We start from the raw sequence: 26734 nt of genomic DNA, 5'->3' as shown, positions 1-26734 counted from the left end.
AATTAAAGAGGTAAGAAGCCAATAAGGAAGGTAACAACTTCTACTAAAGCATATGAGAGCAAGTATAACAAGTAAGAGGTAGAACAAGCGCTAACAACGTCAAATAAAACATGTAAGAGTAGACTAACACATGTAAGAGTAGATTAACAATGAAAGATATAACAAGTTATGGCAATTCAATTAAAAGCATGGAAAGAGTCTAAATAACCTAAACTGGTCAAATACCACATATAGCCCGTGTACACACTCGTCACCTCGTGTACACGTCTTTCACATAACACAAATAGCAAAATCAACCAAAATCCTAAGGGGTAGTTTCTCCCACACAAAGTTAGGCAACATACTTACCTCAATTAGGCCAAATCAACACCCAAATATAGCTTTCTCTTTGAAATTCGCCTCCGCGCGGCTCAAATCTAACCAAACCGACTTAATAACATCAAATAATGCAAGAGAAACTAATTACAATAAATAAAGCTATGATCTTTACACATTTTCCCAAAAGTCAACCCCTAGCTCGCCCGATTGAAACCCCGGTCCAAGAGTAGATTCCAACTGCCCATAACCCCAAGAGTCCATATATGTATTTTGTTTTCAAATCCGAATCCGAATGAACTCTCAAAACCCAAAATTTCATTTTTCAAAACATTGACAAAAATCTTCAATTTTTCTCTTTGATTCTCATAAATTTGATGTTAAATCTAAGATATAATAATGTAATATAGTTGGAAATTGATCAAAATCACTTACCCACTAGTTTGGTATGAAAATCTCTCCACAAAATTGCCTCTCATCGAGTCTAGGGTTCAAAATATGTAAAATGAAGCTAAGTCCCGAAATGCTCATCTATAAACAAGCTACAGATGTCGCATTTGCGATGCGAAGCGAACATATGTCCGCAAAAGTGAACCCTGAGAAGCACTACTGAAGTCGCATTTGTGATATAATTCTTCGCAAATGCGAAGATCACTGGTCATCGCAAAAGCGCACTGCCAGTCTTTGCAAAAGCGATAATTTCCTTGCAAAAGTGAGGTCCCTCACCAGCAGCCCAACATCACAAATGTGATGAAAACCTCGCAAATGCGAGAACAGAGCACCAGTTACAGTTAAACCTTCTACAACCTCTCCGGAATGCGTCCAAAACTCATCTGAGCCCTCGGGACTCCGAACCAAATATTCACACAAGTCTAAAAATATAATACAAACTCGCTCGCACAATCAAACCATCAAAATAACATCTAAAACCACGAATCGAACATCAAAATGCATGATTTTCAAAAGAAAACTCAAGATCCTCTAGAATTGCAACCAAGCGTCTGAATCCAATCAAACCAACTCCGAATGACACCAAATTTTGCAGACAAGTTCCAAATAGCAAAAGGACCAATTCCAAGTACCGAAACCAAAATCTGAATCGATAGTCACAAAGTCAAACAATGGTCAAACTTAGAAAAATTCTAAACCTTTAAATTGCCAACTTCCCACAAAACAAGTCAAATCAACTTAGGGACCTCCGAATTATGGCACATATGGATATGTTGGGCGGATTGATTGGGTGTTGGCAATGAGGTCTCTTCAGTGAGGATATTGTTATTGTGACTATGTTGTGGCATGAGTTATCGTCGTGAAATTGTGATGATATTGTTATTAATATGGCACGAGGTCTTTGTCGTGTGCTTATTATTGTGGTACGAGACTTTTTTCGTGCAACATGTGGATATGTATCCATCGCCCTAAGAACTCTATCTCATGTTTCTCCCCTAAGATCTCTCTCTCATGTTTCTCTCTTAATGGCGTACACGTAGATTGTGGTACCTTTATTGATGTGATTGATTTTGATAAGGAGTATAAGGGTGTAATAACCTGGCCAGTTATTTTTTGTATTTGAGCCATGTTACCCTATTTGATGCTTCTCGTATCTTATTTGTGATTATGTGACTTGCAAGTATGGTTAGTTTTGTTTCGGGAAGGTTATGGATTAAATTGGAACACCTAGCTCCTACTTTGGAAGCTTAAGTTGTAAGAGTTAACCAAGGTTTGACTTTGATGAAAATGATCCTGCAATGGTGTTTTGATAGTTTCAATAAGTTTGTATGGAAATTTTAGACGTAGACGTATGCCCGTAATTGGATTCGGAGATTCCTAGGATGATTTGGCCCTTTTTGTCGAAAGTTGGCAATTTGAAGGTTTAGAAATTTCATAAATTTGACCATGGGTTGACTTTGTGACTTTCGGGTTCATATTGTTGTTCTAAAACTTGAAATATGTATGTTTTTTCATTTAGAACTTGTGTACGAAGTTTGGTGTTATTCCGGGTTGGTTTGGTAGGAATTAGTTGCTTGGTTGTGAATATTGAAGTTCTTGAGTTTCATAGCTTGTATGATGCGTTTTGGTGTTCGTTTAGTGACTTTGTGTGTTATTTTGATGATCCGAGAATGCGAGCGAGTTTGTATAAGGTTTATGTACTTGTGTGGACATTTGGTGTGGGGCTCGAGGGACTCGGGTGAGTTACAGAATGATTTCAGAAGTGTTTTGGTTAGCTTCAGGTGTTGCTGGTGCTGCAGACTTCGCATTTGCGAAGGTCTGCTCATATTTGCGATGGCTCCACTTGCGGTGGTCAACTCACATTTGTGATTGGGGGGGGGGGAGGGGGGGACTTCCTGGGGTTAACCTCGCAATGGCAAGGAATTGGGTCACATTTGCGACTATGGAAATGCAGCTGGGACTTCACTTTTGCGAAGTGGTCATCGCATTTGTGATGATGGAAGATGCAATAGGTCTTCGCAATTGCGATGGTCTTGGTTGCAATTGCGACATCTGCTGGGCTAGCCTGTCTTTGCATTTACGATCCCTTGCTCTCATTTGTGGAAGTCGCATTTGCAAACCTCTAATCACAAATATGACATTTGCAGCTCATTTATAGCTGGTTATTTCGGGACTTAGTCTTATTTTATCACACTTTGAGCTCTAGACTTGGTGGGAGATAATTTTTGAAGAAACTTTTCACACATAGTTATTTGGTAAGTGGTTTTCACTTTATTTTGATATTATAACTTGATTTGTTATGGATTTTAACACCAAAATCATGGAACTAAAAGGAATTTTTGGAGATTTTGTACTATATTTTGAAAAATAAGAATTGGGGATTCGAGAGTCGATTTCGACTCGGTTTTAAAAAATAATTATATATTTAGACTCGTGGTGTTATGGGTAGTCGAGATCTATCCCTTAACTCGGATTTGACCATGCGGGCCTGGGGTTAGATTTTCAGAAATTGGATAAAGATTGAGACTTTATTGTTTGGAATTGATTCCTTTAGCATTGTTTGATACTATTGAGTTGTTTTTTACTAGATTTGAGTCGTGCGGAGGTAAATTTTAAAGTAAAGGCATTTTTGGAGTATTGCACTGGATTGTTTGAGGTAAGTATCTTGCTTAACCTTGTGTGGGGGGTACCTCTTAGGAATTGGCCTTAATTGCCTAATTGTGTTATGTCAAATGCAATGTGTACATGAGGTGTTGAGCGTGTACACGGGTGCTATTTGTGGATTATGGCCTGATTAGACCGTAGGCTATTAATATGCCTTAATTTGATAATGAACTTTATATGAAACATGTTTAAACCCATTTTTGAGTTCATGATCGCTACATTGACTCAACCATAGTCATGCTTTATTTGTTGAACATCCCTATGCACTTTTATGTTATTGTTATGTCCTTGTGCACTTTGTTGATATATTTTGAGCTTATATCTTGGTGATAATTTGGTATTATTATTTTGTGATATTGTGGCACATATAGACATATTGAGCGGATTGATTACGGGTGTCAGCGCGAGGTCTTTGACGTGCGATTGTGTCTATTTTTGTGCCCGTGGGGCGAAATAATGGTGGCATTTTCTCGGGTTTCCCATATGGCAAAATAAGGTTGGCGATATGCGCATGTGGAGAAATAAAAAAGGCATCTCATTGTTACGTGCACATTTTGGTGAAATAAGGGTGGCATTGTTGATGACGTTATGTGATGATTCGGGGTGTCTTTCTTGATGTTGTTTATGTGTTGAAACGAGGTTGATATGTTGATTTCATACATCTCTCTTAAAAGTTTCTATCTTGTATTTTAATGAGTAGTTAGTTGAATTTGACATGTTATCCCATGCTGTCACGACCCAAACCGATGGGCCGCGACGGGCACCCGGTACTTTACTCAACCGAGTACCAACATAACGTATCTTTCTTATTACATCATCATAGGTAAGTGGGCCAGAAGGGCCGTATGAGGTAACAAGAATAAAACATGAGGCCTGATTCCCGAAACACCAGGGATATGTAGGCAACTCAAAAACCAGGGTTCGGCCTCCATTTTTCAAATCACCCAATCGGTCAAAATCGGTCATCATTTCCAACTTTGGGACTAAGGGGTTGTTTGGTAGGGTGCATAAGAATAATGCTGAATATGGTGTATTAGTAGTGCTGGTATTTAGTTATGTTGACATTAGTTATGCTGACATATTTCTTATCAATTGTTTGGTTTGATGTATTAAAGCATTGCACAATTTCTAAAAGAATTATTTGTTTACAAAAATACCCTCATAGCTAGTCCATCACTTTATCTTTTTAAAAGAAATATATGTTGAGAAATATTTTTATATGAAAAAGATTTAAATTTTTTTATTTGATTAGTCTACCTACCTAATAAAATTATTTAATTTGTTTGTTTACAAAAATACCCTCAAACTTGCATTAATATAGTAGCATATTTTAATTAAGCATAAATTTTGAAGAATAATTTTGCCTTTCCCTAAGCTAATGCATGCATTAAAACCCACTGCATTGTTAATACCATGATTTCCTATGCATTAGTTATCCATAGGATAATACAAACTAGGGTGTATAACTAATGCTTGCATAACTAATGCATAGGTTAAAAAAATATATCAAACAAGGTATTATTAATAGATAAAGCTAATACATGCATTATTTTATCTAATGCATCCTACCAAACGACCCCTAAGTATCCCACATCACTCCGAAGCTCTCCCGAAACCAAACCAACCACCCCGACAAGTCACATAACCATAATTGAATATAGAGGAGGCAATAAATAGGGGAACATGGCTAAAATACTCAAAATGACCGGTTAGGTCGTTATAAAAGCAAATAAAATGGAATAAAAAATACAACATAAAAGCAAAATCCAAAAAAATAATTAACATAATACTCTTATATAAAATTACAACATAACATAAAATAAGTTTCAACATAATTTAAGTAAATATAATTCATAAGAAAAGGAAAACATAACTCTATAACTCATTCAACAATGAGATTCTACTTTAATGACATCACTCATTATATGTCATATTTATTAATGATTCATTATTTTTGATATTAGGAGGTGTAGTTTCAATACTAGAATAATAGCACAATTATGCTTAAATGAAGAAAATAAAATAATATGAGCAATTACATGGAATCACAAAAAATAAACTTAGAAAATGATAATATTATTTAAATCTTAAAAAGTAATATATTACTCTAATATAGTTAAGCTTGCATATAACCCCATCCAATAACAAAGTTCAATTTTAATGACATCACTCATTATAAGTCAACTTTGTGGATGACTTATTCTTTCTAAGATTACGAGGTATAATTTTAAAAAAAAATTTAGAATAATAACATAGATAAGTATAATAAAAATAAGAAAAAATAATTTTTAAAAATAAAATATGAGAAATTATGTAGAAACACGTGAAATAAAGGTTTGCAAATTGAAATAAGGAAATAAAATATAAATAATGTAAAAAGAATAATATTTGGAAAGAAAATAATTTAAAAAGTTAAAATAAAAAATAAATTTAAAAAAAGAATAGAAATAAAAAGTAAAGTAAAAAGAAAAGAAAAAAGATTTAAAAATAAGCTTATAATTACACCATGTATTACCGGTAATTCTCGCCCCCCTTGAGAATTGGACAATATAATTACGGTCCCTCAATTACACCCAATTATATGTTGACCAAGTAATTATTAATTAAAAAATATATCAAAATTGTATAATTACATCCAAATTTAATTATAAGGCGGCTTTCCAAACAAGCCCTTATTGTGCAGAAACTAGTTCTAGTAATAGTGGAGTTTTATATTGCAAATGAATTAAGGAAATTTTACATCAAAAATCTTATCTTATTGGACCATTCAAACAGTTCGTAATTAGCACACCTCAGCTAGGAATCTTTTCGCAATGTGTTGGGTTGAGTGTTAAAAATTCCTACGTTGCCCACCTAACAGTCCGTTCGTGTCTGGTCTCTCCTTCCTATAAGTAGCAGTCCAACTAGGTGATAATTTGGAGTCGGTGGTTATAACGCAGACTTGCACTTTCAACCATTATTATTCCTACATATTCTCTCCCATCTTTATCTGTATCCGTCCTTTGCTTTGCTTTGCTCCGATCAAATGGCAATGATTGCCGTGAAACTCTTCGTTGCTCTTCTCTTCTTCCTATGTCTTCTCTCTCCTCTCACTTCCGCTGAATCCACGGATTTCGAGTATTGCAGTGAGTTTTTCCTTATTAGTCATTTGAATTTCTTTCTGTACAATATGCAACCCGAATTTTGTTGATTTAGTTTTTCCAATGTAGATTTTGTTGGATCTTTTTGTTTTTGATTGTCTGTTGAATCTGTTTGGTAGATACCCATTTGCGTTTTTCAATTTTAGGGTTTTCTTTTCCTTTTTTTCTTTTTGTATTTTTTACTCTCTGATTTCTGGTGATTTGTTGAATTAATATTCTTTGCTAAAGTTGGAAGCTTGTACAAGTTTTTTTTTTGTTTTTTTTTTGGTTGTCTTTTTCACTCCTGGAGGAAGTCCATCTTGCGGATTTAAGTTTGTTAGAAATTCTCTCCTTTTGAAAATAAAATTTATTAGATATTTACAAACTACATGACAAGCTATAAGTTGTACTTCACGAAGAAACTGCTATATGTGGTGATTTTGTACATACTGCTAAATGATCACAAAAATCACTCTGTAGTATAAGTGGTAACTTTGAAAAAAAACAAAGATCTCTTTTTTCTTAACTCTAAGGACCCGTTTGGCCATAGATTTTGCTATATTTTTTCCAAATTATTTTTGGCAAATACATGTTTGTTCATAAATTTTATCCATATTTTGACAAATTCCCAAAACCCAAAACCAGCTGGCCTAAAATATTACTATTACATTTTTTAAAAATTGTCCCAAACTTTTGTATTTTATAAAAGAGCCCACCATTTATTATTTTGTAACAATTCTGCTGCGTCTTTTCGGTATAGTGTATTATGTAGTTCATTATAAAAATGATGATTTTGTACCAAATTTATTTATGTTCAGGACTATGGTTTGTGATAGTGATAATGAATGTTATTGATGAAGGTATTGTTGGGTATTTGTGATAGTTTTTAGAACTTGTGGGTATAAGTCATGTTTCATATTTTTTTCAAAAAAAAGTGAAAGCTGTTTTAAAATTTCTAGAAACTTTGAGAACTGTTTGTCAAGCTTTTCTCTTTTTAGCTTTTGGACGATTAACTTTTAGATTTTAAAACAATATTTTTTGTATTAAGAAGATATTTTTTCCAGTGAAATTGAGCATTTTAGTAGTGAGGAATCCGTTTAAAATATTCTTCTGGGAAACATTGAGGAAACTTTACTATAGATAATTCTGATATTATGGCAACTGATGAAATTATTTTTTGGTTTTGCAGATAAAAAGGCCAACTACGCTGTTAAGGTCAGTGGAATTGATATAACACCCTATCCAGTCAGCGGAGGTAAAAAGACCACATTCAGTATCAGTGCATCCACAGGTAATGAATTAATTGCAAATTTTATCTTTTTTCCCCCTCTCGTCTTATTAATGTAAACTAAGTAATTAAGCTGATAAACTAATTTACGTGCTACCTAATGATTTGCTGGTTTTATTTCCTACTCGCAATAATGTGCTAAATGATTGGATGTATGTCTTGCTTACAATTGGGAGTTTGTGTGGAAGTAAGGGTGTTGAGGGATGTCAGTGGCATCCAAAAACGTCATGGCTTGGTTGAAATTATTGCAGTTTTATATCCTAACTTAAAGTTGGAAAAGGAAATAGTACAAGGCAACCAAATTTTATGTTATCGCTGGAGATGATATTACGTCAAGTACTCTTGTTGTAAAAAAAAAGTTACTTTATAAAAAATAACGTGAATATTTGCAATGATGTTGGGATTCTTACTTTTCATTTCTGTGTTATATTTTCATTCGCTTTTATCATTCATCTTCTGGGAAGTGTTGACGAACAAGGCCTAGGACAAAAAGTATATTGGTCCTGGAAAGTCATTGACAACATGTGCGTCTCTGTCAGTGTTTTGGATAGCGTGCGGCGACAAATAGCGACGAGGGCCCGCTTCTCTGAGGCGAGAGGCGAGCAGCGGACCTTTTTGATGTGAAGCGACAATTTATACAAAAAAATAAAATATTATATATATAACTAAAAACTCAATAGCAATAATATATTAAATATATCAATTCAAAAATTAAAAATTCAAAAATCCTAAGTGAAGCTGTGAAAAATTGAAAAACAAAAAACAGAGCAGGAAAAAGAAAGAAGAAGAGAAGAAGAACTGAAGAAGCTCTCTGAACTGAAGAAAAAACAGAGCTTTTCTCAGACTGTTCTGTTGAGTGCAGCAGCAGTGATAAAAAAACAAAGCCAAAAAAAAAAAGAAGAGAAGAAGAAGAAGAAGAAAAAGGAAGAAAAAATAGAGCAACACAGACTTTGTTCTGTATAGAGCCGAAGAAGAAGAAGAAGAAGAAGAGAAGAAGAAGAAAGAAGAAAGAAAAAAATTGGACAGAGTCATAGAACAGAAACTCGAAGAAAGAAGAAAAGAGAAGAAGAAAGAAGAAAAGAGATGAAGAGAAGCATACCTGATGAAGAAACTTGAAGAAGAAAGGAAATCGCTGGTCTAATGTAGGTCTGCTGTCGACTTGAAGGAGAAAGAGTAAAGAAATCGCGAGCCCTAATTTTTTGTTTTAACGGATCGCTGTTGCTGCCTTCTTCTTTTCTTTTTTGCAAAAAAGCGACGCTACAGGTCGCCACACGCTACAGAGGCAGAGGCGCTCGCCTCTTTGAAAACGCTACGCCACACTGTAAAATAGCGATGGCAGCTCGCATCGCCTCGCCTCACACTATTAGCGCTGAGGCGGGCGCTATTTATAACACTGGTGTCTGAGATGGCTGGCCCAAAACTACAACTATAACTTTTTTAATTATTCAAGAAATATGTATTTGGGAAGGTGAACAGAGGTTCACGATCAGAAAAAGAAAACTATGGAAAATGTGCAACCCACTGTCGTTACATGTAGGGTTTGTTTGGGCAACTACACCGTTTTGTACTGCAAGCCCATAGACTTTTAGCCTTGTCAAATGTGGTGAAGGTTCTGGTCCATCACTAGCTGAGGTGGATGGCCCAAAGCTGCAATTGCCTTTTAAATTATGGGAATGATCTTTGTCCAAATGGCCTTGCCCAAATAGCGTTCAAACACAACGAAAAGACTACAATGCCCTTCTTTTGTTTTAGGCGAGATTAACTTTAGATTCTATCTAAACATTTTCCTCCAAAATTAAACTTTCCTCCCAAAGATTAATTAAATAAAACTTACATAGATTAGAGTGCCAATCAAGCATGCTAGATGATAATAATTGCGCGTGCGTTTGCATAAAATTTTTCATCCAAATTATATTCATCTATTCGGAACTTTTTCACCTTCCATTATCTCTTTATCCAAAATACAAACATTACCATTATCTCTTCATCCATAATACAAACGTTACCTTTTCGTCCAAATCTTAGTTTTTCATTAGTTTCAGAAAATGGAAGGTGATAGTAGCAAAGGATTTCCTAATGTGCCATGGTTGTGAGGCAAATCATGTATAATCTATTTGGGCTCAGTGATGACGATAGTATGTTCAACAATGATGAAACAACATATCCATCAAATGATGAAAATGAGGATATAGGAATGAAAAGGGACTTTGGGAAATATATGCAAATTGCTGAATGTGAATATGATGCAGATCAAGGCCCTATGCCAGGTATGAGATTTTTAAGCATAGATCTCTTGTATGAGTTTTATAAGGAACATGCTAGATTGAAAGGGTTTAGTATTATAAAGAGATCAATGCGAAATGGCGGGAATAATGTGCTATGTGCGATAAAAGGGGGAAAAGCTAAAGAGTCCCAGATTGATAAGTAGACTCCTCGTTGTCCAGCTAGGGTTAATGCTACGTTGGGATGTAATGGACTTTGGCATGTGACCCTGGCAGTTCTATTTCATACACATGAATTGAACCCTGAAATGTCTAGACTTATAGCTAGACACAAGATTTTATCAAAAGGTTTGATGAGAACATTGGAAGCTAATCATAGAGTAGGTGTTCCAGTTGCTAAAAATATTAGATCACCCAAGGCTCGCGTTGGCGGACCTGACAAATTGGGATGTTTGCCGGAGGATTGCGTAATTACATTAACAATACTAGGAGGTTGAGAATGGATGCAACTAATGCAGATTCTATCAGAAAGGTTTTTCTTGAAATGCAAATGAAAAGCGGGGATTTCTTCCATTTGATGGATAATGATGGTCAAGGGAAATTAAGGAATGTAATATGGGTTCATCCTTAATGTAAGGCCGCTTAGGAATTTCATGTTTTGGTCGGATACTAATTATCTTGTCAACAAACATCGGATGTTGTTTGCTTCATTCGTGGGTGTTAATCACCATTGCCAATGTTGTGCATTAATATCTCATGAGAACGTATATACTTCCCGTTGGTTGTTCTCGAGCCGGATTTATGCAATGGGAGGGGTGCACCCTATGTGTATATTGACCAATGTGAAAGTATCAAGGCAGCAATTAGTGAAGTCATGTCTAACATTGTCCATCGTTTATGCATATGATATATCTTTACAAGATACCTAAGAAATTCAGCCGTCTTGCTGATTATAGTGGATCTAAGGACGAGTTTATATCTCTTGTGCAAGACAACTTAACTAGAGAGAAATTTGAAGGGAGATAGGCAGAATTCAAAACAAGGCATGGAATGTTAAGGAATGATTGGTTGATCAAGTTGTACCAAGAAGGCATAGTTGGGTGCCCGTTTATCTAAGACATTTCTTTTGGGCTGGAATGAAGTCAACGTAGATGAGCGAGGCAATGCACACGTTCTTTGATGTAAATGGCAGGAGCACACTATATCTTTGATGGATATAGTCCATGGCTTCATCGAGCATCAATCGAAGGGTGTGCAGTTCCCTGGCCATTTGATCAAAGGAGGCTTGGTTATCTCTTCTCGGTGGCATTTTGTTTTGTGGAAGAAAATTTAGAAAATGGCTTTTGAATATGATCAAAGGTGAGGGGTGTGGTCTGTCTTATGTAAAAAAGGGCTCGACCATAATGGTGCCAATTAATTTGAAGACGGTTGGCATTGGATGGTTAAAAGGTGCCATTGAAATAAATGTGGTGGTTTGATTGCATGGGCAAGTTGCTTCATAATGTGTATGAGAGGTTTATTATTCTTTCACATAATTATTATTCACACAGAATAAGCTTAAATTTCAAATTTTAGACCCTTAATACGCAATAGATGAAAACCATTTCTATCACATCAGTCATTTGTAATAATTATGTATTATAAGAAAACGCAAATTTCTGCATGGAAAACCAATTATGCAAATAACATTAACATTGATATAATTTGGACAGTACATGAACACACAAGAAGCAAAAAAAAAAAAGGGACGGTGATTACCCGCATAGGCTATCTTTGATTAAGGAAAAAAATAAACGAAAAGTACTAAATTAAAAAACCACCAGCACTCATAGATCTAATCGATCTCAACCGGATTCTCTGATGTATCTTCACCATTCAGCAATTCCTCAGGAAATTCACCCCTGAGGATTATAACCCTAAAGAAGACATGCTCATCATGAGTTAGAAGTATTTCAAACGCAAGACCATCCCCTCCACCAGATTGTTATCTTCAATAAAAAATTTCATTTCTTATTCATCCTTTTTTCTTTGTTCCATTGTTCAAACTCATGCTCTAAGATTTTCCTTCACATAATAAGTAGCAGGCGCTGCAACATCTAGAAGATGTTGATAAAGTTTTTGCTGCAGGTTCTGTAAACAATAGCAAAAATGTTACGTAATAAAATAAAAAGCTTAATAGGCAGAACACTACAAAAGTAGGGGTCCATACGTAGGCATCGAGAGTAACGTAGGACTTGGTGAGAATAAGTTTGAAATGTGATTTATACCTAGTTAGAGATGATTCAAAAATAGCAGTGAGGATATTCCTTCACCATCCACGATATCTATGGACTCGGGATAGTTTTGGGGAAAGTGAGGGTGAGCAGGAGGAATATTGGCCGCCATTAGTCCTACGTTACCCCAGTTTTCCCAAGATTATCCCGAGTCTATAAATGTTAATTTTTTTGAAGTAACATTTTGGTTCGTTTGCCTTTGGATTTTATGTTTTTTTTTCCTTCTTTTTCAAAGAACCTCTAGGTTTGCTAGATCAGCCCAATTAAGGTATTTCTCCTTTGTTTCCCTGTAGCAAAATAAGACTTCATAGTTATTTGAAGTTAAACCCCTTCCTTGGATGTAGTTATGAAATTAGTTTGGAAAAGCTTCACTCTTCATCCTCTTTTGATGAAAGAATTAAATTTCGGACGAACTGGTAGATGTTGCTGAAGTTTCTTGTCGATATACCTTAAGATTGGTGGTTGTAGTTCTTTCTTATCAGCAAGAATATTTGCTTTTGAAATCAACTTTACATTCCCTAAAATGTTAATAAAAGTTTATGATGTTGTGATTGAAGATAATTGGAGGCAAAAATTTCTGTTTTCCAGAACACTGTTTTTTAGAAGACTGAAATAGATCAGTAGTCTAACGACAATATGTAGCATGGTTGGACTCAGTCGTTACAGATGGAACATGGATAACATAAAGGAAAACATTAAGAATTTAAAGGGGGATTTACCTGCACCTGGTCACTGTGCTTTGCTGTAAATGACCTTGCTTAGCTGTTACATGAGGTGATTTTATTATGCTGTTTGAGCTTGAGAAGTTGTTGCAAAAAGAACTGAACTTCATTTTGGCCTCATAAATCCAACCTCGAAGAATTCAAAATTGTGCTTAGCAAGGTCTAATATCCAAGGAAACAGTATCTTGTTTCTTGGTTGGTTCTTCGGACCCGTGTGTATTATTGAGAGATCCTATTCTTTATATTAAGCAAGCAGTCTAACTCTCATGTTCTGATGATAAATCACATGTTCTGATTAGGGGTGTTCATGGTTCGGTTTGGATCGGTTTTTCCCTAAAAAGAAACCAAACCAAGTAAGTCGGTTTTTCAAATATTGAAACCAAACCAAATCAAACCAATTAAGTCGGTTTTTTCGGTTATTTATCGGGTTTTTTCTTAAATATGAGACATACACTACCAAACACATTCGGGAGACTACATTTTCAACGTAACACTATTAAATCAATTGCTCTTTGAGAACTCTATCATTTACCAAGATATATTGATGATAATTGAATCAACTAGTGATGAATAATTTAAGTACTCAATTAAAAATCGATTATTTTTAACATGAAATAAATTCTTGTACTTGGCAAAAGAAAACTACCAATCAAACTAGAATGTAAAGGCAAAGAATTAGATTATTATAATAGCAAAAAACTAGACTAAAAATATAAACGACTAATATGTACCATAAAATTTTAGAAACTTTATATAAAAATATACATATATATAGGTATAATAATAAATTTAAATAGCTACTTCTATAATAGCTACTTTGTTGTCGGGTTGGTTCGGGTTTTTTCGGTTATTTTTTTATTAAAACCAAAACCAAACCAAATTTGATCGGTTTTTAAAATTCAAAACCAAAACCAAACCAAACCTAAAATGTATTTTTTTTTTGGTCGGTTTGGTTCGGTTTTTCGGGTTTCTATGAACACCCTTAGTTCTGATGATAAATCACATTTATATGTTATCATTCTGATGTTTAGTGGCAAATTTTTTGTCTTTCCTATGGTTGGTTCATCGTATCTAACGATCTTGCTTATGTATTGGCAGCGCCCACCATTTATACAGAATAAAATAATTTCCTTAAGATTGTTATAAATCTGTATTGCTGTAATAAACAATTAAATCATTAAACTTTCTGAAATATATAAACAAAAACAGAAAGTTAGTAACACTTGTTTAAAGAAATAAATTCTGGAAAAACAGTGTAGGAATAAATCGAGCTCACTGAATACACAGTGTGTCCTTAAGAAAATTATTCCCCTCAAGTACCTGAGGTGCTGGAATATATCCTTCCAGGATAGAACAATTTAACTCACCGGAGTGTTGGTACCAAAACGCCGGTGAACAGCGAGCCACTCGAAGGCTGTAAACACACTGGAATTTTTGTGCAGAAGAAGAAGAACAAGATCAGAAAATTTCGTAAGGAAAGATTCTGGGATTCAAACTCCATTTATAGAGTTGCTGGCATTGTTTCTGAAAAGGTTTGCAATCTTTCAGAAACAGCCATCTCTGTTGGAACAGGGTTGTTTGAAATATTATGGGAAAATGAATTTAAAATAATCCGGGAAAGAAAACGGGCCTGACCGGACCGGGTCACGGGTCATGGGTTATTCCGGATTGAATTTTTCGTTAATTATTTAATTAATTAATTAAATAATTAAAAGGAATTTTGTCCAAAAAGATTAATCAATCAATCGATCTTTGACCAAATCCGAATCCCGAAGCCGAAATCGAAGCCGAGCCGAGTGAGCGACGACGACGATGGCGCGAGGCTTGCCTTCTTCTTAACTTTTTAAGAGTTAGAAGAAGAGCAATTATATATATACCCATCAAAAGCCTTTTCTTCCTCCAATATGGGACAATGTCCCTTTGCCAAGGAGGGAAACTCAAATATTTCATTTTCCTTCCATTTCTCATTCACCTTCTTTAAGCTACACAAGCTTAAAATCCCAACAATTCCCCACATGAATGGGGAATGGCTATAAAATAAAGGAATGCACGGACGCGTGTGTGTTTTACATGCAAGAATTAATTGCATCTGGATAAGTAGGTTTCCTTTTGAACTTTCCGTAGTGAACTTATATCGGATATACTTGGTCAATCGGTAGATTTGATATCTTTGAACCGTCGAGCTTTGTTGTATACCTAGACAACATAAGTCACACAATCAATCCTTAACCATCTATGGTTCTCACGGTTGTGTTCGTTTCAACCATGAACACCGCCTGGTTTCATGAGTGCTTAGAAAATGGGCCTTTATTTTCATTCCCCTTGAAGCGGCTTACACTTCACACTCACATAGGTGATTTCTAAACGTGTAATCCTATAGACACACTATCTGGTCATATCCTGCAGACTTAGCAAATCATTAAAAAACCTTTAAGCTTTGTTGACTCATCAAAAAGCCTTAATGCTTTACCTCGATTTCTGAACATTGTCTTCATCACGAGAATGGGTTGAGTTATTTGACAATGTTGAACCGTCATTCATAACTTTGTTTGATCTCTTTGAACCTAGCTCGTGGGATCTCCAGTCTGCTAGGTAGAGTTACCGCCATGATGACTTGTCCTAGACCTTAACCCCATTCCCTTTGATGATCTTTCAACTGCCTCTCTAGATAGGCCTTTTGTAAGTGGATCCGACACGTTATCTCTTGACTTTACGTAGTCAATTGTGATAACACAACTAGAAAGTAATTGTCTAACGGTATTGTGTCTCCGTCGTATATGACGAGATTTTCCGTTATACATGACGCTCCCTGCCCTACCTATTGCCGCTTGACTATCACAATGTATACAAATAGGTGCCAAAGGTTTGGGCCAAAATGGAATATCTTCCAAGAAATTCCAGAGCCATTCAGCTTCTTCACCAACCTTATCTAAAGCTATGAATTCAGATTCCATTGTAGAACGGGCAATGCATGTTTGTTTGGATGATTTCCAAGACACTACTCCACCCCCAATTGTGAAAACATATCCACTCGTGGATTTAACTTCAGATGATCCAGTGATCCAATTTGCATCACTATATCCTTCGATCACGGAGGGATATTTGTTATAATGCAAAGCGTAATTTTGGGTATGTTTGAGATACCCCAAAACTCGTTTCATTGCCATCCAATGTATGTGATTGGGATTACTTGTAAACCGACTCAGTTTACTAATAGCACATGCTATATCTGGTCGCGTACAATTCATGATATACATCAAACTTCCCAATACTCTTGCATAGTCCAGTTGTGAGTCACTTTCACCTTCATTCTTTTGAAGTGCATAACTCACGTCAATTGGAGTCTTGGCAATTTTGAAATCCAAATACTTGAACTTGTCAAGTACCTTTTCAATGTAGTGAGACTGTGATAATGCTAGACCTTGTGGAGTCTTGTGAATTCTGATTCCTAAGATCACTTCAGCAACTCCTAAGTCTTTCATATCGAATTTGCTAGCCAACATGCACTTAGTAGCATTTATATCTGCCATGTTTTTGCTCATTATCAACATGTCATCAACATATAAACAAACAATGACTTCATGACCTGGAGTATTTTTAATGTAAACACATTTGTTGCACTCATTGATTTTAAACCCATTTGCCAACATTGTTTGGTCAAATTTGGCATGCCATTGTTTGGGTGTTTGTTTAAGTCCATAAAGCGACTTAACAAGTTTGCACACTTTCTTTTCTTTACTAGGAACCACAAAACCCTCAGGTTGTTCCATGTAAATCTCTTCCTCTAATTCTCCATTTAAGAAAGTTGTTTTAACATCCATTTGATGGATTTCAAGACCATACACGACCGCTAGTGCCACTAACACCCTAATATATGTTATCCTCGTTACTGGCGAGTAAGTGTCAAAGTAATCAAGGCCTTCCTTTTGTCTATAACCTTTGACAACAAGTCTTGCCTTATATTTGTCAATAGTGCCATCAGCTTTTACTTTCCGTTTAAAGATCCATTTCGAACCTAAAGGCTTATTTTCCGGAGGAAGATCTATCAATTCCCATGTATGGTTATCCAAAATTGATTGAATCTCACTATTGACTGCCTCTTTCCAAAATGCTGAATCAGAAGATGACATAGCTGCTTTAAAAGTTTGAGGCTCATTTTCAAGCAAGAATGTCACAAAATCTGGTCCAAAGGAAGTAGATATTCTTTGACGTTTGCTACGCCTTGGATCTTCTATACTTGGAGTATTTTCCTTTGGTTCTTCCCGAGGTCGTTTAGGTCTTTCACTTAATGACTCACATTCAGTTTTATACGGATAGATGCTTTCAAAGAATTCAGCATTATCTGATTCCATTACCGTATTAACGTGAATTTCGGGATTATCGGATTTATGAACCAAAAACCGACATGCTTTACTGTTTGTAACATATCCAATGAAAACGCAATCAACAGTTTTTGGTCCGATTTTAACCCTTTTAGGTAAAGAAACTTGTACCTTTGCTAGACACCCCCACACTTTGAAATATTTCAAGTTGGGTTTTCTTCCTTTCCATTTTTCATATGGAATAGATTGCGTTTTGCTGTAGGGTACTCTGTTGAGTATTCGGTTAGCTGTAAGGATAGCTTCGCCCCACAAACTCTGCGGTAATCCGAAACTTATTAATAAAGAATTCATCATTTCCTTTAATGTCCGATTTTTCCTTTCTGCAATTCCATTGGATTGAGGTGTGTAAGGTGGAGTAGTTTGATGGATAATTCCATATTCCGAACATATTTCTGCAAACGGAAATTCATATTTTCCACCCCTATCACTTCTAATCATTTTGATCTTTTTATTCAATTGATTCTCCACTTCATTCTTGTATTGCTTAAATGCTTCAATTGTTTCATCCTTACTATTAAGAAAATAAACATAACAATATCGAGTGCAATCGTCAATAAAAGTAATAAATATTTTTTCCCACCTCGAGATGGTGTCGACTTCATATCACAAATGTCAGTATGAATTAAGTCTAAAGGATTTGAATTCCTTTCAATAGACTTATAAGGATGTTTTACAAACTTAGACTCAACACATATTTGACATTTTGATTTATTACACTTGAATTTAGGCAATACTTCTAAATTAATTAACTTCCGTAAGGTTTGTAATTGACATGTCCTAAACGAATATGCCATAAATCATTTGACTCTAATAAATAAGAAGAAGCTGAAATTTTATTCATACTGTCAATAAGCATTACATTTAGTTTGAAGAGGCCCTCTGTGAGGTAGCCCTTTCCAACATACATTTCATTCTTGCTTACAACAACTTTATCAGAAACAAATACACATTTGAATCCATTCTTAACAAGCAAAGAAGTAGAAACTACATTCTTCCTAATAGTAGGAACATGAAGAACGTTGTTGAGTGTTAACACCTTGCCGGAAGTCATCTTCAGGAATATCTTCCCATATCCTTCAATCTTGGCTGTTGCAGTATTTCCCATGGAAAGCTCTTCTTCGGGACCAGCAGTAGAGTAAGTAATAAATGCTTACATGACAGCACAAACATGTCGAGTGGCTCCAGAGTCAATCCACCACTCCTTTGGATTTCCAATTAAGTTGCATTCCGAAAGCATTGCACACAGATCATCAATGTCATCATTCTTCTCCACTATGTTGGCCTGTCCCTTCTTCTTATACTTTTTCGGGAGACGACAATCAGGGGCTTTGTGATCGATTTTTCCACAATTGTAGCAGCTGACCTTGAATTTCTTTTTGTTCTGTTCCTTAGTCTGTCCAGAAGACCTCTTTCTCTTCTTACTTTTTGGAGCAGTCTCCTCAACGATATTAGCTCCAATGATCGTTGAATTTCCACGAGACTTCTCTTCTTACTTTTTGGAGCAGTCTCCTCAACGATATTAGCTCCAATGATCGTTGAATTTCCACGAGACTTCTTCTCGGCTGTTTTGTTGTCTTCCTCAATCTTGAGACGAATCACAAGATCTTACAACTTCATTTCTTTGCGCTTGTGCTTAAGATAGTTCTTGAAATCTCTCCACGAAGGAGGCAATTTTTCAATCATTGCAGCCACTTGAAATGCTTCATTCACGACCATACCTTCAGCAATAAGGTCATAAAAAATAAGTTGAAGCTCCTGAACTTGGGTTCCAACAGTTTTGCTGTCTATCATTTTATAGTCTAGAAACTTGGCAACCACGAACTTCTTCAAGCATGCATCTTCAGTTTTGTACTTCTTCTCAAGTGCGTCCCATAACTCTTTCGAAGTATTTATCGCACTGTACATATTGTACAAGTCATCCTCTAAAGCGCTTAAGATATAGCCTTTGCAAAAAAAAATCTGCCTGCTTCCACGCCTCAACAATCATGAATTTCTCGTTGTCCGGCATGTCCGCAGCAGGCACTGGAGGTTCTTCACTAGTGAATTTCTGCATACTAAGTGTGGTAAGCCAGAAGAACACCCTTTGCTGCCATCCTTTGAAGTTGGCTCCGGAAAATTTTTCCGGTTTCTCTGCCGGTGGAAAAGCAGTGCGGCTTGACGAGGCTATCGTCGTTGTCGCAACAGTCGCAGAAGAATTTCCGTTATCAATTGCCATTTCTCACTGTAAACAACAGAAGAGTTCAATTAATGGCAAAACCAGAACAGTAAACAATACTGTTATTAACAACAAACAATATGTATAATAAATAAAACCGAAGTTTTTATATACTGTTTCACAGAAAACGATGAAGTTTTTATGTTCTTCAAATCGTTTTCTGAATTTCAATACTCTGATGAAGTTTTTATATCTTCAAATCAGAATAGTAAAATTTAGAAGGAGTAGAAAACCACACAGGTTTTAATCTCCACAAACAAAATACAGAATAAAATAATTTCCTTAAGATTGTTATAAATCTGTATTGCTGTAATAAACAATTAAATCATTAAACTTTCTGAAATATATAAACAAAAACAGAAAGTTAGTAACACTTGTTTAAAGAAATAAATTCTGGAAAAACAGTGTAGGAATAAATCGAGCTCACTGAATACACAGTGTGTCCTTAAGGAAATTATTCCCCTCAAGTACCCTAGGTGCTGGAATATATCCTCCCAGGATAGAATGATTTAACTCACCGGAGTGTTGGTACCAAAACGCCGGTGAACAGCGAGCCACTCGAAGGCTGTAAACACACTGGAATTTTTGTGCAGAAGAAGAAGAAGATCAGAAAATTTCGTAAGGAAAGATTCTGGGATTCAAACTCTATTTATAGAGTTGCTGGCATTGTTTCTGAAAAGGTTTGCAACCTTTCAGAAACAGCCATGGCTGTTGGAATAGGGTTGTTTGAAATATTATGGGAAAATGAATTTAAAATAATCCGGGAAAGAAAACGAGCCTGACCGGACCGGGTCACGGGTCATGGGTTATTCCGGATTGAATTTTTTGTTAATTATTTATTTAATTAATTAAATAATTGAAAGAAATTTTGTCCAAAAAGATTAATCAATCAATCTTTGACCAAATCCAAATCCGAAGCCGAGCCGAGCGAACGACGACGGCGGCGCAAGGCTTGCCTTCTTCTTAACTCTTTAAGAGCTAGAAGAAGAGCAATTATATATATACACATCAAAAGTCTTTTCTTCCTCCAATATGGGACAATGTCCCTTTGTCAAGGAGGGAAATTCAAATATTTCATTTTTTCTTCATTTCTCATTCACCCTCTTTAAACTACACAAGTTTAAAATCCAACAATAAACACCACGCTTAATTATCTTTAGCTGCATTGGGTTCACTTTTCGACTTCATGGAGTATATGGCTCTGCAATTGCTTCTCAAGTGGCAATTGCTTTCATATGACCAGTGGGCTCTGACATAGTCTACTAGGTTTTCTCAACCCTTTGTGGACAAAAAAAAGAAGTTTAATAATGTGCTAGAAGTATCTTATGACTAGAAGATTGAGTTGTCCTTGCAGGTAAGAATCTCACTGGAGGAAAGCTGGTGATTGATGTCAACTATTTATTCTTCCATGTCCACCACGAGGCCATCGACCTTTGTAAAGAGACATCTTGCCCAGCTTCCGGTGATTTCGTGATTTCCCACTCACAAGAGTTGCCTGGATTTACTCCACCTGTGAGTCAACTTTCCGATTCAGTTTTGAACTATCCATCTTAATATCAATTTGCTATTTTCATTCTGCATAAAGTTTCTAAAAAGCTTAGCCGTCTCTGTATTTCATGAGCTGCTTTGTCCTTGCTAGTCTTCAAACCATAATATTATGTGCCTCAATTGGGAAAGTAGTGGGGTCTACTTCTGGGTGCTGTAAAGCTATGGGTATGGACTAGTGGTAAGAGTACATCCCTATGTTGTGCGGGTTAGACGCACGTCAGGGTCGGTGTGCCAACGGCATTGGGATTTTTTGGATATCAAAAAAAAAAAAAAAACTTACGGCTTGAGGAGTACAGCCTTCACATTTGGTTCCCTTTTTTGCTTGGCATTTTTGTAGATTTTCATGTTTTTGGTCCCTTTTTCCGGGTTTGAATTGGAAGAAAATCCTGTACTGCTGCCTTTAAACGTACTTAATGGTGTTTTCCTTTTCCTTTTTTAAATTTAGGGATCATATACTCTTACAATGAAGATGGTGGATGACAGGAATAAGCAACTGTCCTGCATAAGTTTTGGCTTCAGCATTGGGTTTATAGCCGAGTCCCAGGCGTTAGCAGCGGATAGCTAGGTGGTCCAAGGACCTAGTAACAAATAATGTGTTTTCAATATTGTAATTAAGTGACTTAAAGGAGTCTCTCCAAACTTTTTCTGTTTCTGCTTTAATGTATAAATACTTGTATTATCTGGTTTATGGCTTTTTCTTGTACATCTTTATACAGTAATACTGCTTATTTAAGCCAGAAGGGGTTATTTGCGTTGAATCATTGAGAATCTGCAGCAACTATTAAGAGACCGAAACACACCTATTTGGTGGATCAGATGTCTATTGAGGGGGTCTCACATATTGTGGCCTACGCCTACCACTTGAACTGCCAGGTTCATCAAAGTGAATGAGTGGGACCTTTAGACCACGCGCGCACTTAAATATTTTTGTGCGCACTTTGAATACCTGAGTGCTGCAACTGAAAATGCCAAACATGGAACTTGTTACTCACTGTCCCACTTTATGTGATACACGTTTTTTTAGTTTGTTAAAAAGGAATGACACGTATTTCTTTTTGAAAACTATTTAATTTTAATACTTTTATTTTATGTTGAAATATATTTTATATAAATGTTACATTCTTTTATCGACTCCAAAGGCAGTTTCTTTTTCTAATCGAGATTGGTTTGATCTAGTCGACAATGCCTACTAGTGGGTGGTTGTATGGGAGACGATCTCTATTCTCATCCTTTGAATGCTCGTTCAGGGGAGACCCCGGTTCTGTAGTTCTGAGACTAAAAGTTTTCTACTTTTCTCCTATAATAATTTCCTTTCCGAGAGAAGAATATCCAAAGAAATTGTTGATTATGTTTTTAGTTAGCTTGTCGAATCAACATCATGATATGTAGGGGCTTGCTTTTTGACTTGTTGAGACAGGTCATGCTCAACATCAAAAAGGTTGAGTCACTGTTGTTGCTTTATATCCTCCAGACTCTCTAACCGATAAAAAGAAGTTGCTTTGCTCCCCTTGTGATTGTATTATTGCGAGTGGTACACCTTTGTCCCCCTCCTGAATTTGGTCCCGTAACCTTCTACTTAGTGTTATCATTGACTGAAACAAAATGTTAATCAAAATATAAAGAAATAAATACACTAAAAAGTCAAGTGAATTCAACATGTAGTATATATACATAAAATAAAAATTTACCTAGTTACACGGTGTAATTTCTCGATGATTAACCGTACTTGTACAAAGGTGGCTCCGTCACTGGTTGTTACCTCCATTTCCATGGTGAAATTATCTATTGCTTAAACCGATCATAAAAGTCCACGTCTGTTGTTGTATTTGGCAAAATTACTGAGAAGTCCTTCACATATAGAAATTATCATTTCAATGTGCACTCATCTCTCAGTTAAATTGAAAACCAGCTGTTGAACATGTTCTTTTTTCTAGGTATGTTTATCAATTTACTTGTCATCATTCAGTAGCTCAAAAAGCTACTAACAAATAGGCTTTTGTGCATTGCTTTTTAACCACTGGAAAAGAAAAATCAACAAGAGAAAAGTCCCTATCCATCCCCCTTTGATCAATAATACCTTTGAAAATATGGTTGTGGACAAAAGTGTTAGCCAACTCTTTCTTTGTGGAAACTAGTAGCTAAATCAGTCTACAAGGGAAACAAACAAGGAAAAGAAAAGGAACAGAGGAAATGAAAAGCATGAAGGGAGGAATTCTAAGGAAAATCAAGTCCATTCCATCATTAACTTCGTTGAAACACAACCTAGTTTTTCAAGTAAATCGTCCAATCCAATACTTCCAAAGTCACCTAACAGCAAACGAAGAACATGACAATGACATCCCTCCTGAGATGTTTTGTCAAAACATTAGTTCTGATCTTACAAAGGATGTCCGAAAAGGAAAACTCCATTCAAAGGACATGATGTCTCCCACAGATAACAATAAAATGGAAAACACTTCAACATGGGAACCTCATTCTTGTAAAACTGTTCCATTGTCTGAGCATGAAGTACAGCTTTTAACACAAACACAAACATCTACTCCTCAAGCTCTACAAGAATATTCAGATACCATGGAGAAAAGTAACTCCAAAGACGACGAAAACAGGGTCTTGGAACTCTCACCACTGTCTAATTTCGAAGAGAAGTGTCCACCGGGAGGAAGTGACAAAGTCATTTTCTACACAACAAGCCTAAGAGGGATCAGGAAAACGTTCGAGGACTGCAACATAATCCGGTTTCTGCTAGAAAGCTTTCGAGTTGTCTACTACGAGAGAGATGTATCGATGCACGTTGAGTACAGAGAGGAGCTGTGGAGGATTCTTGGTGGAAGAGTAGTCCCTCCTAGATTATTTATTAGAGGCAGGGACATTGGTGGAGCTGATGAAGTTGTAGGATTGCATGAACAAGGAATATTAAAGAAACTTCTACATGGGATTCCTTTACTTCCTTCAACTTCTCCATGTAAAGGGTGTTGTGGGATTAGGTTTGTTTTGTGTTTCAATTGCCATGGAAGCTGCAAAATTACTGATCCAGAAGGGAAAGCTAATGAATTTCCAAGTCGATGTCCTGAATGTAACGAAAATGGCTTGATCAAGTGCCCTATTTGTAGCTAATTATTGGCCATGTTCTTGTAAATATGTTATCTTATGTTGAAGATGTAGTATGTTTATGATTAACTTAGAATCATTAATGCAAGGGTTTAAACATATTGATCTTATTCCTATTATCACTTGATTAGTTTCAGGCCTTGAGGTTTTTTCTCCTTCCCATTTCACTGATAGGCTAGGACTTTTCATGGTTGGGACTTCAAATGCTCTTTCCAATGTCAAGATATTCAGAGTAACGTAACCTGCTTAGATTTGAAATGTCATTATGTTTTTATATCGAGGGGGTTCTGCTTCAGACTTACATAAAGTTGTGAGCTATGCGAACACTAAAGATTCTTACACTATTGGTAAACATCTCCTGTTATACTAGAAGAAGAGCTCAGGTATTTCCGGTTTTAGCTAATTTGATACATTTAAATGGAGAATATTTTTGGTAACACTGGTGTTCGGGTCTATTTGTATGCATATGACTATTTTAATATGTACCTGCTATCTCACACCAGTATATATATTGATTGGATAACTATGTCCGGTATAAAAAAAATTTACTTTGCATCTTTTTTAATTCTTAGACATGCCAATGAAACTTTAGTTTAGCAAATTATACTAGATTCAGATTAGGCAAAATACATAGTTTACACATCCACCTTGTACCCAAATCCCTGTTACACACCAGTTGACCGCGGGTTTAACGTTACACACTAAACCTTTCAAAAGTGTGTCAATGACACACCACTTTTGACCAGTCTAAGTAATACTCTATGTTGTGTATACACGCGCTTATTTAAATTAAAAACAAACGATTCTTTAATTAAAAATGGACAACCTGACCCAAGGCTTTAATCCTGACCCAAGAAAGATCTGACCTGCTAGATTAAAAAATACCCCTCGACCAGATTAACAAACATATTTCTATTTTCCCAAAATGTTCTTGAGCCCTAATCTTTGAAGGCGACTCCGACGAGAACCCATCTGCTGGTCGTTGTTGTTGCTTTCGTCATTTTCAGGTTAGTATTCTCATTTTATGTTGTTCAATTGTTTTGATTTGGATGGGTGGGTCAAAATAGTTAGGGTTAATTTGGGTATTTTGTCAGGAGTATTTTTAGGGCTTTAAGACATCTTTATGGGGAATCTCTTGTCATTGTCTACTAAAACCTGGTGCTTTTGAGCTTGTGTTGTCTTTTTCTTTCTTTATTGTGTTATATCTTTCTTTATTGTCGATTTTGATTTCTTTATACTTTGTTTGCATGTGAAATTGAAACCTGTTGTCTGCTTGTTTCAGGGACAATGCCTTTTAAAATTATTACTTTAAAGTGCTATCACAGGGGTGAGTTAATTATTGGTCCTTTTAGTAAATATATGGGGAGAAGTCAAACTTTGACTTTAGACATGGATATAGATAGGATTTCATTCTTTGAGCTTATGGATTACACTAAGGAAATGGGACTAACTAACGTAGCTGAGCTGTATATGTAACACCCCGTACATTCAGACTAGGTGTGGATATGCTAAATAGATATTAATTTGATATTTTAGACATGTGAAGTCCTATCGGGATGAGTATGGGTGGAAATAATTATTTTGGAATCAAGACGGAGAGTGAGGAGCATACGATCCGATAAAATCGACTAAATTTATGGAAAGTCTTTCTTCCATCAATAGTTAGTGAAAATCTTTAAGGATTTTTGGAAAATACAAAACACGAAAGTTGTAGCCCTTTGAAATAGATTTCCAAAGATATACTGTGGAGTCTGAACGGAGCTCTGCACAAAATGTTATGTGCATTTTACTGGACAATGTGCATTATGCACGCCCAGGTACGCGCCCAGATGGTCCCGTGCGTGGCCGCGCAATTGTGGCAGTGCTACAGCTCTGCTGCGCGTCAAGGTGTGGTTGGGACTTCAGGTGCACACCCAGAGGGTCATTTTTAAAGCCCTACTTCATCCCCTACACCCTTAAAATACAAAAACTTGCTTTAGAAAGGGAAGCTCTCAAGAACCTAACTCCTTAAAGGTCCCTCCACCATCCAATGTAAGTTTTAATGGTGATTATAAGTTAATTTCAATTCCCCAACACCTTATTAATATGGGTAAACCCTCCAAATCATTAGATATTTGATTGGGAGATCATGGTTGAGAAAAGAAACCCTAGAACTCGAATTCAAGAGGATTGAACTTCAAAAAGGTAATGTCTTCACTCTCTAATTGATTATAGCATTGGATTAATGATTATATACTCTAGTTCATGAGATATGAGTTGATGAGTTTGACATAAAAGTATGAACAATTATAAGTTTGGTTTGTTGATTGCTGATTATTGATTAAGGGTGTATTATCTTATGGGTGATAAAGAATGGTATTGATTATAGCAATTTGAGATTTCAGAATTTATCTATGAGCAAGAGAATAGGTTGTTGGGTATAGAAATA

At 36.0% G+C, this 26734-nt stretch overlaps 2 protein-coding genes across 2 annotated transcripts; both read left to right on the top strand.

Moving 5' to 3' along the window:
• Positions 1–6249: 6249 nt before the first annotated feature.
• Positions 6250–21956, top strand: LOC107798808 (uncharacterized). Its single transcript, XM_075239836.1, has 4 exons — positions 6250–6554; positions 7738–7839; positions 21005–21162; positions 21644–21956. Exons 1-4 carry the CDS (start codon positions 6455–6457, stop codon positions 21761–21763), a joined length of 480 nt encoding a protein of 159 aa, XP_075095937.1. The 5' UTR covers positions 6250–6454; the 3' UTR covers positions 21764–21956.
• A 1116-nt stretch (positions 21957–23072) lies between these two features.
• On the top strand, positions 23073–24421 carry LOC107798807 (uncharacterized protein At5g39865-like). Its single transcript, XM_016621843.2, has one exon. The coding sequence runs from the start codon at positions 23389–23391 to the stop codon at positions 24310–24312; it is 924 nt and encodes a 307-aa protein (XP_016477329.1). The 5' UTR covers positions 23073–23388; the 3' UTR covers positions 24313–24421.
• The last annotated feature ends 2313 nt before the right edge of the window (positions 24422–26734 follow it).

This window comes from Nicotiana tabacum, chromosome 19 (genome assembly GCF_000715075.1).
Source record: "Nicotiana tabacum cultivar K326 chromosome 19, ASM71507v2, whole genome shotgun sequence".
Lineage (NCBI taxonomy): Eukaryota > Viridiplantae > Streptophyta > Magnoliopsida > Solanales > Solanaceae > Nicotiana > Nicotiana tabacum.
Note: the sequence above shows the minus strand (reverse complement) of the source record. Positions and strands in the feature narration are given on the sequence as shown.

Excerpts from the sequence above, each read along its gene's own strand:
- LOC107798807 (XM_016621843.2), top strand. The coding sequence starts at position 23,389 with ATGAAAAGCATGAAGGGAGGAATTCTAAGGAAAATCAAGTCCATTCCA.
- LOC107798808 (XM_075239836.1), top strand. The coding sequence starts at position 6,455 with ATGGCAATGATTGCCGTGAAACTCTTCGTTGCTCTTCTCTTCTTCCTA. Across the intron at positions 7,840-21,004 it reads CAGTATCAGTGCATCCACAG|GTAAGAATCTCACTGGAGGA; the intron begins GTAATGAATTAA and ends TTGTCCTTGCAG. Across the intron at positions 21,163-21,643 it reads TGCCTGGATTTACTCCACCT|GGATCATATACTCTTACAAT; the intron begins GTGAGTCAACTT and ends TTTTAAATTTAG.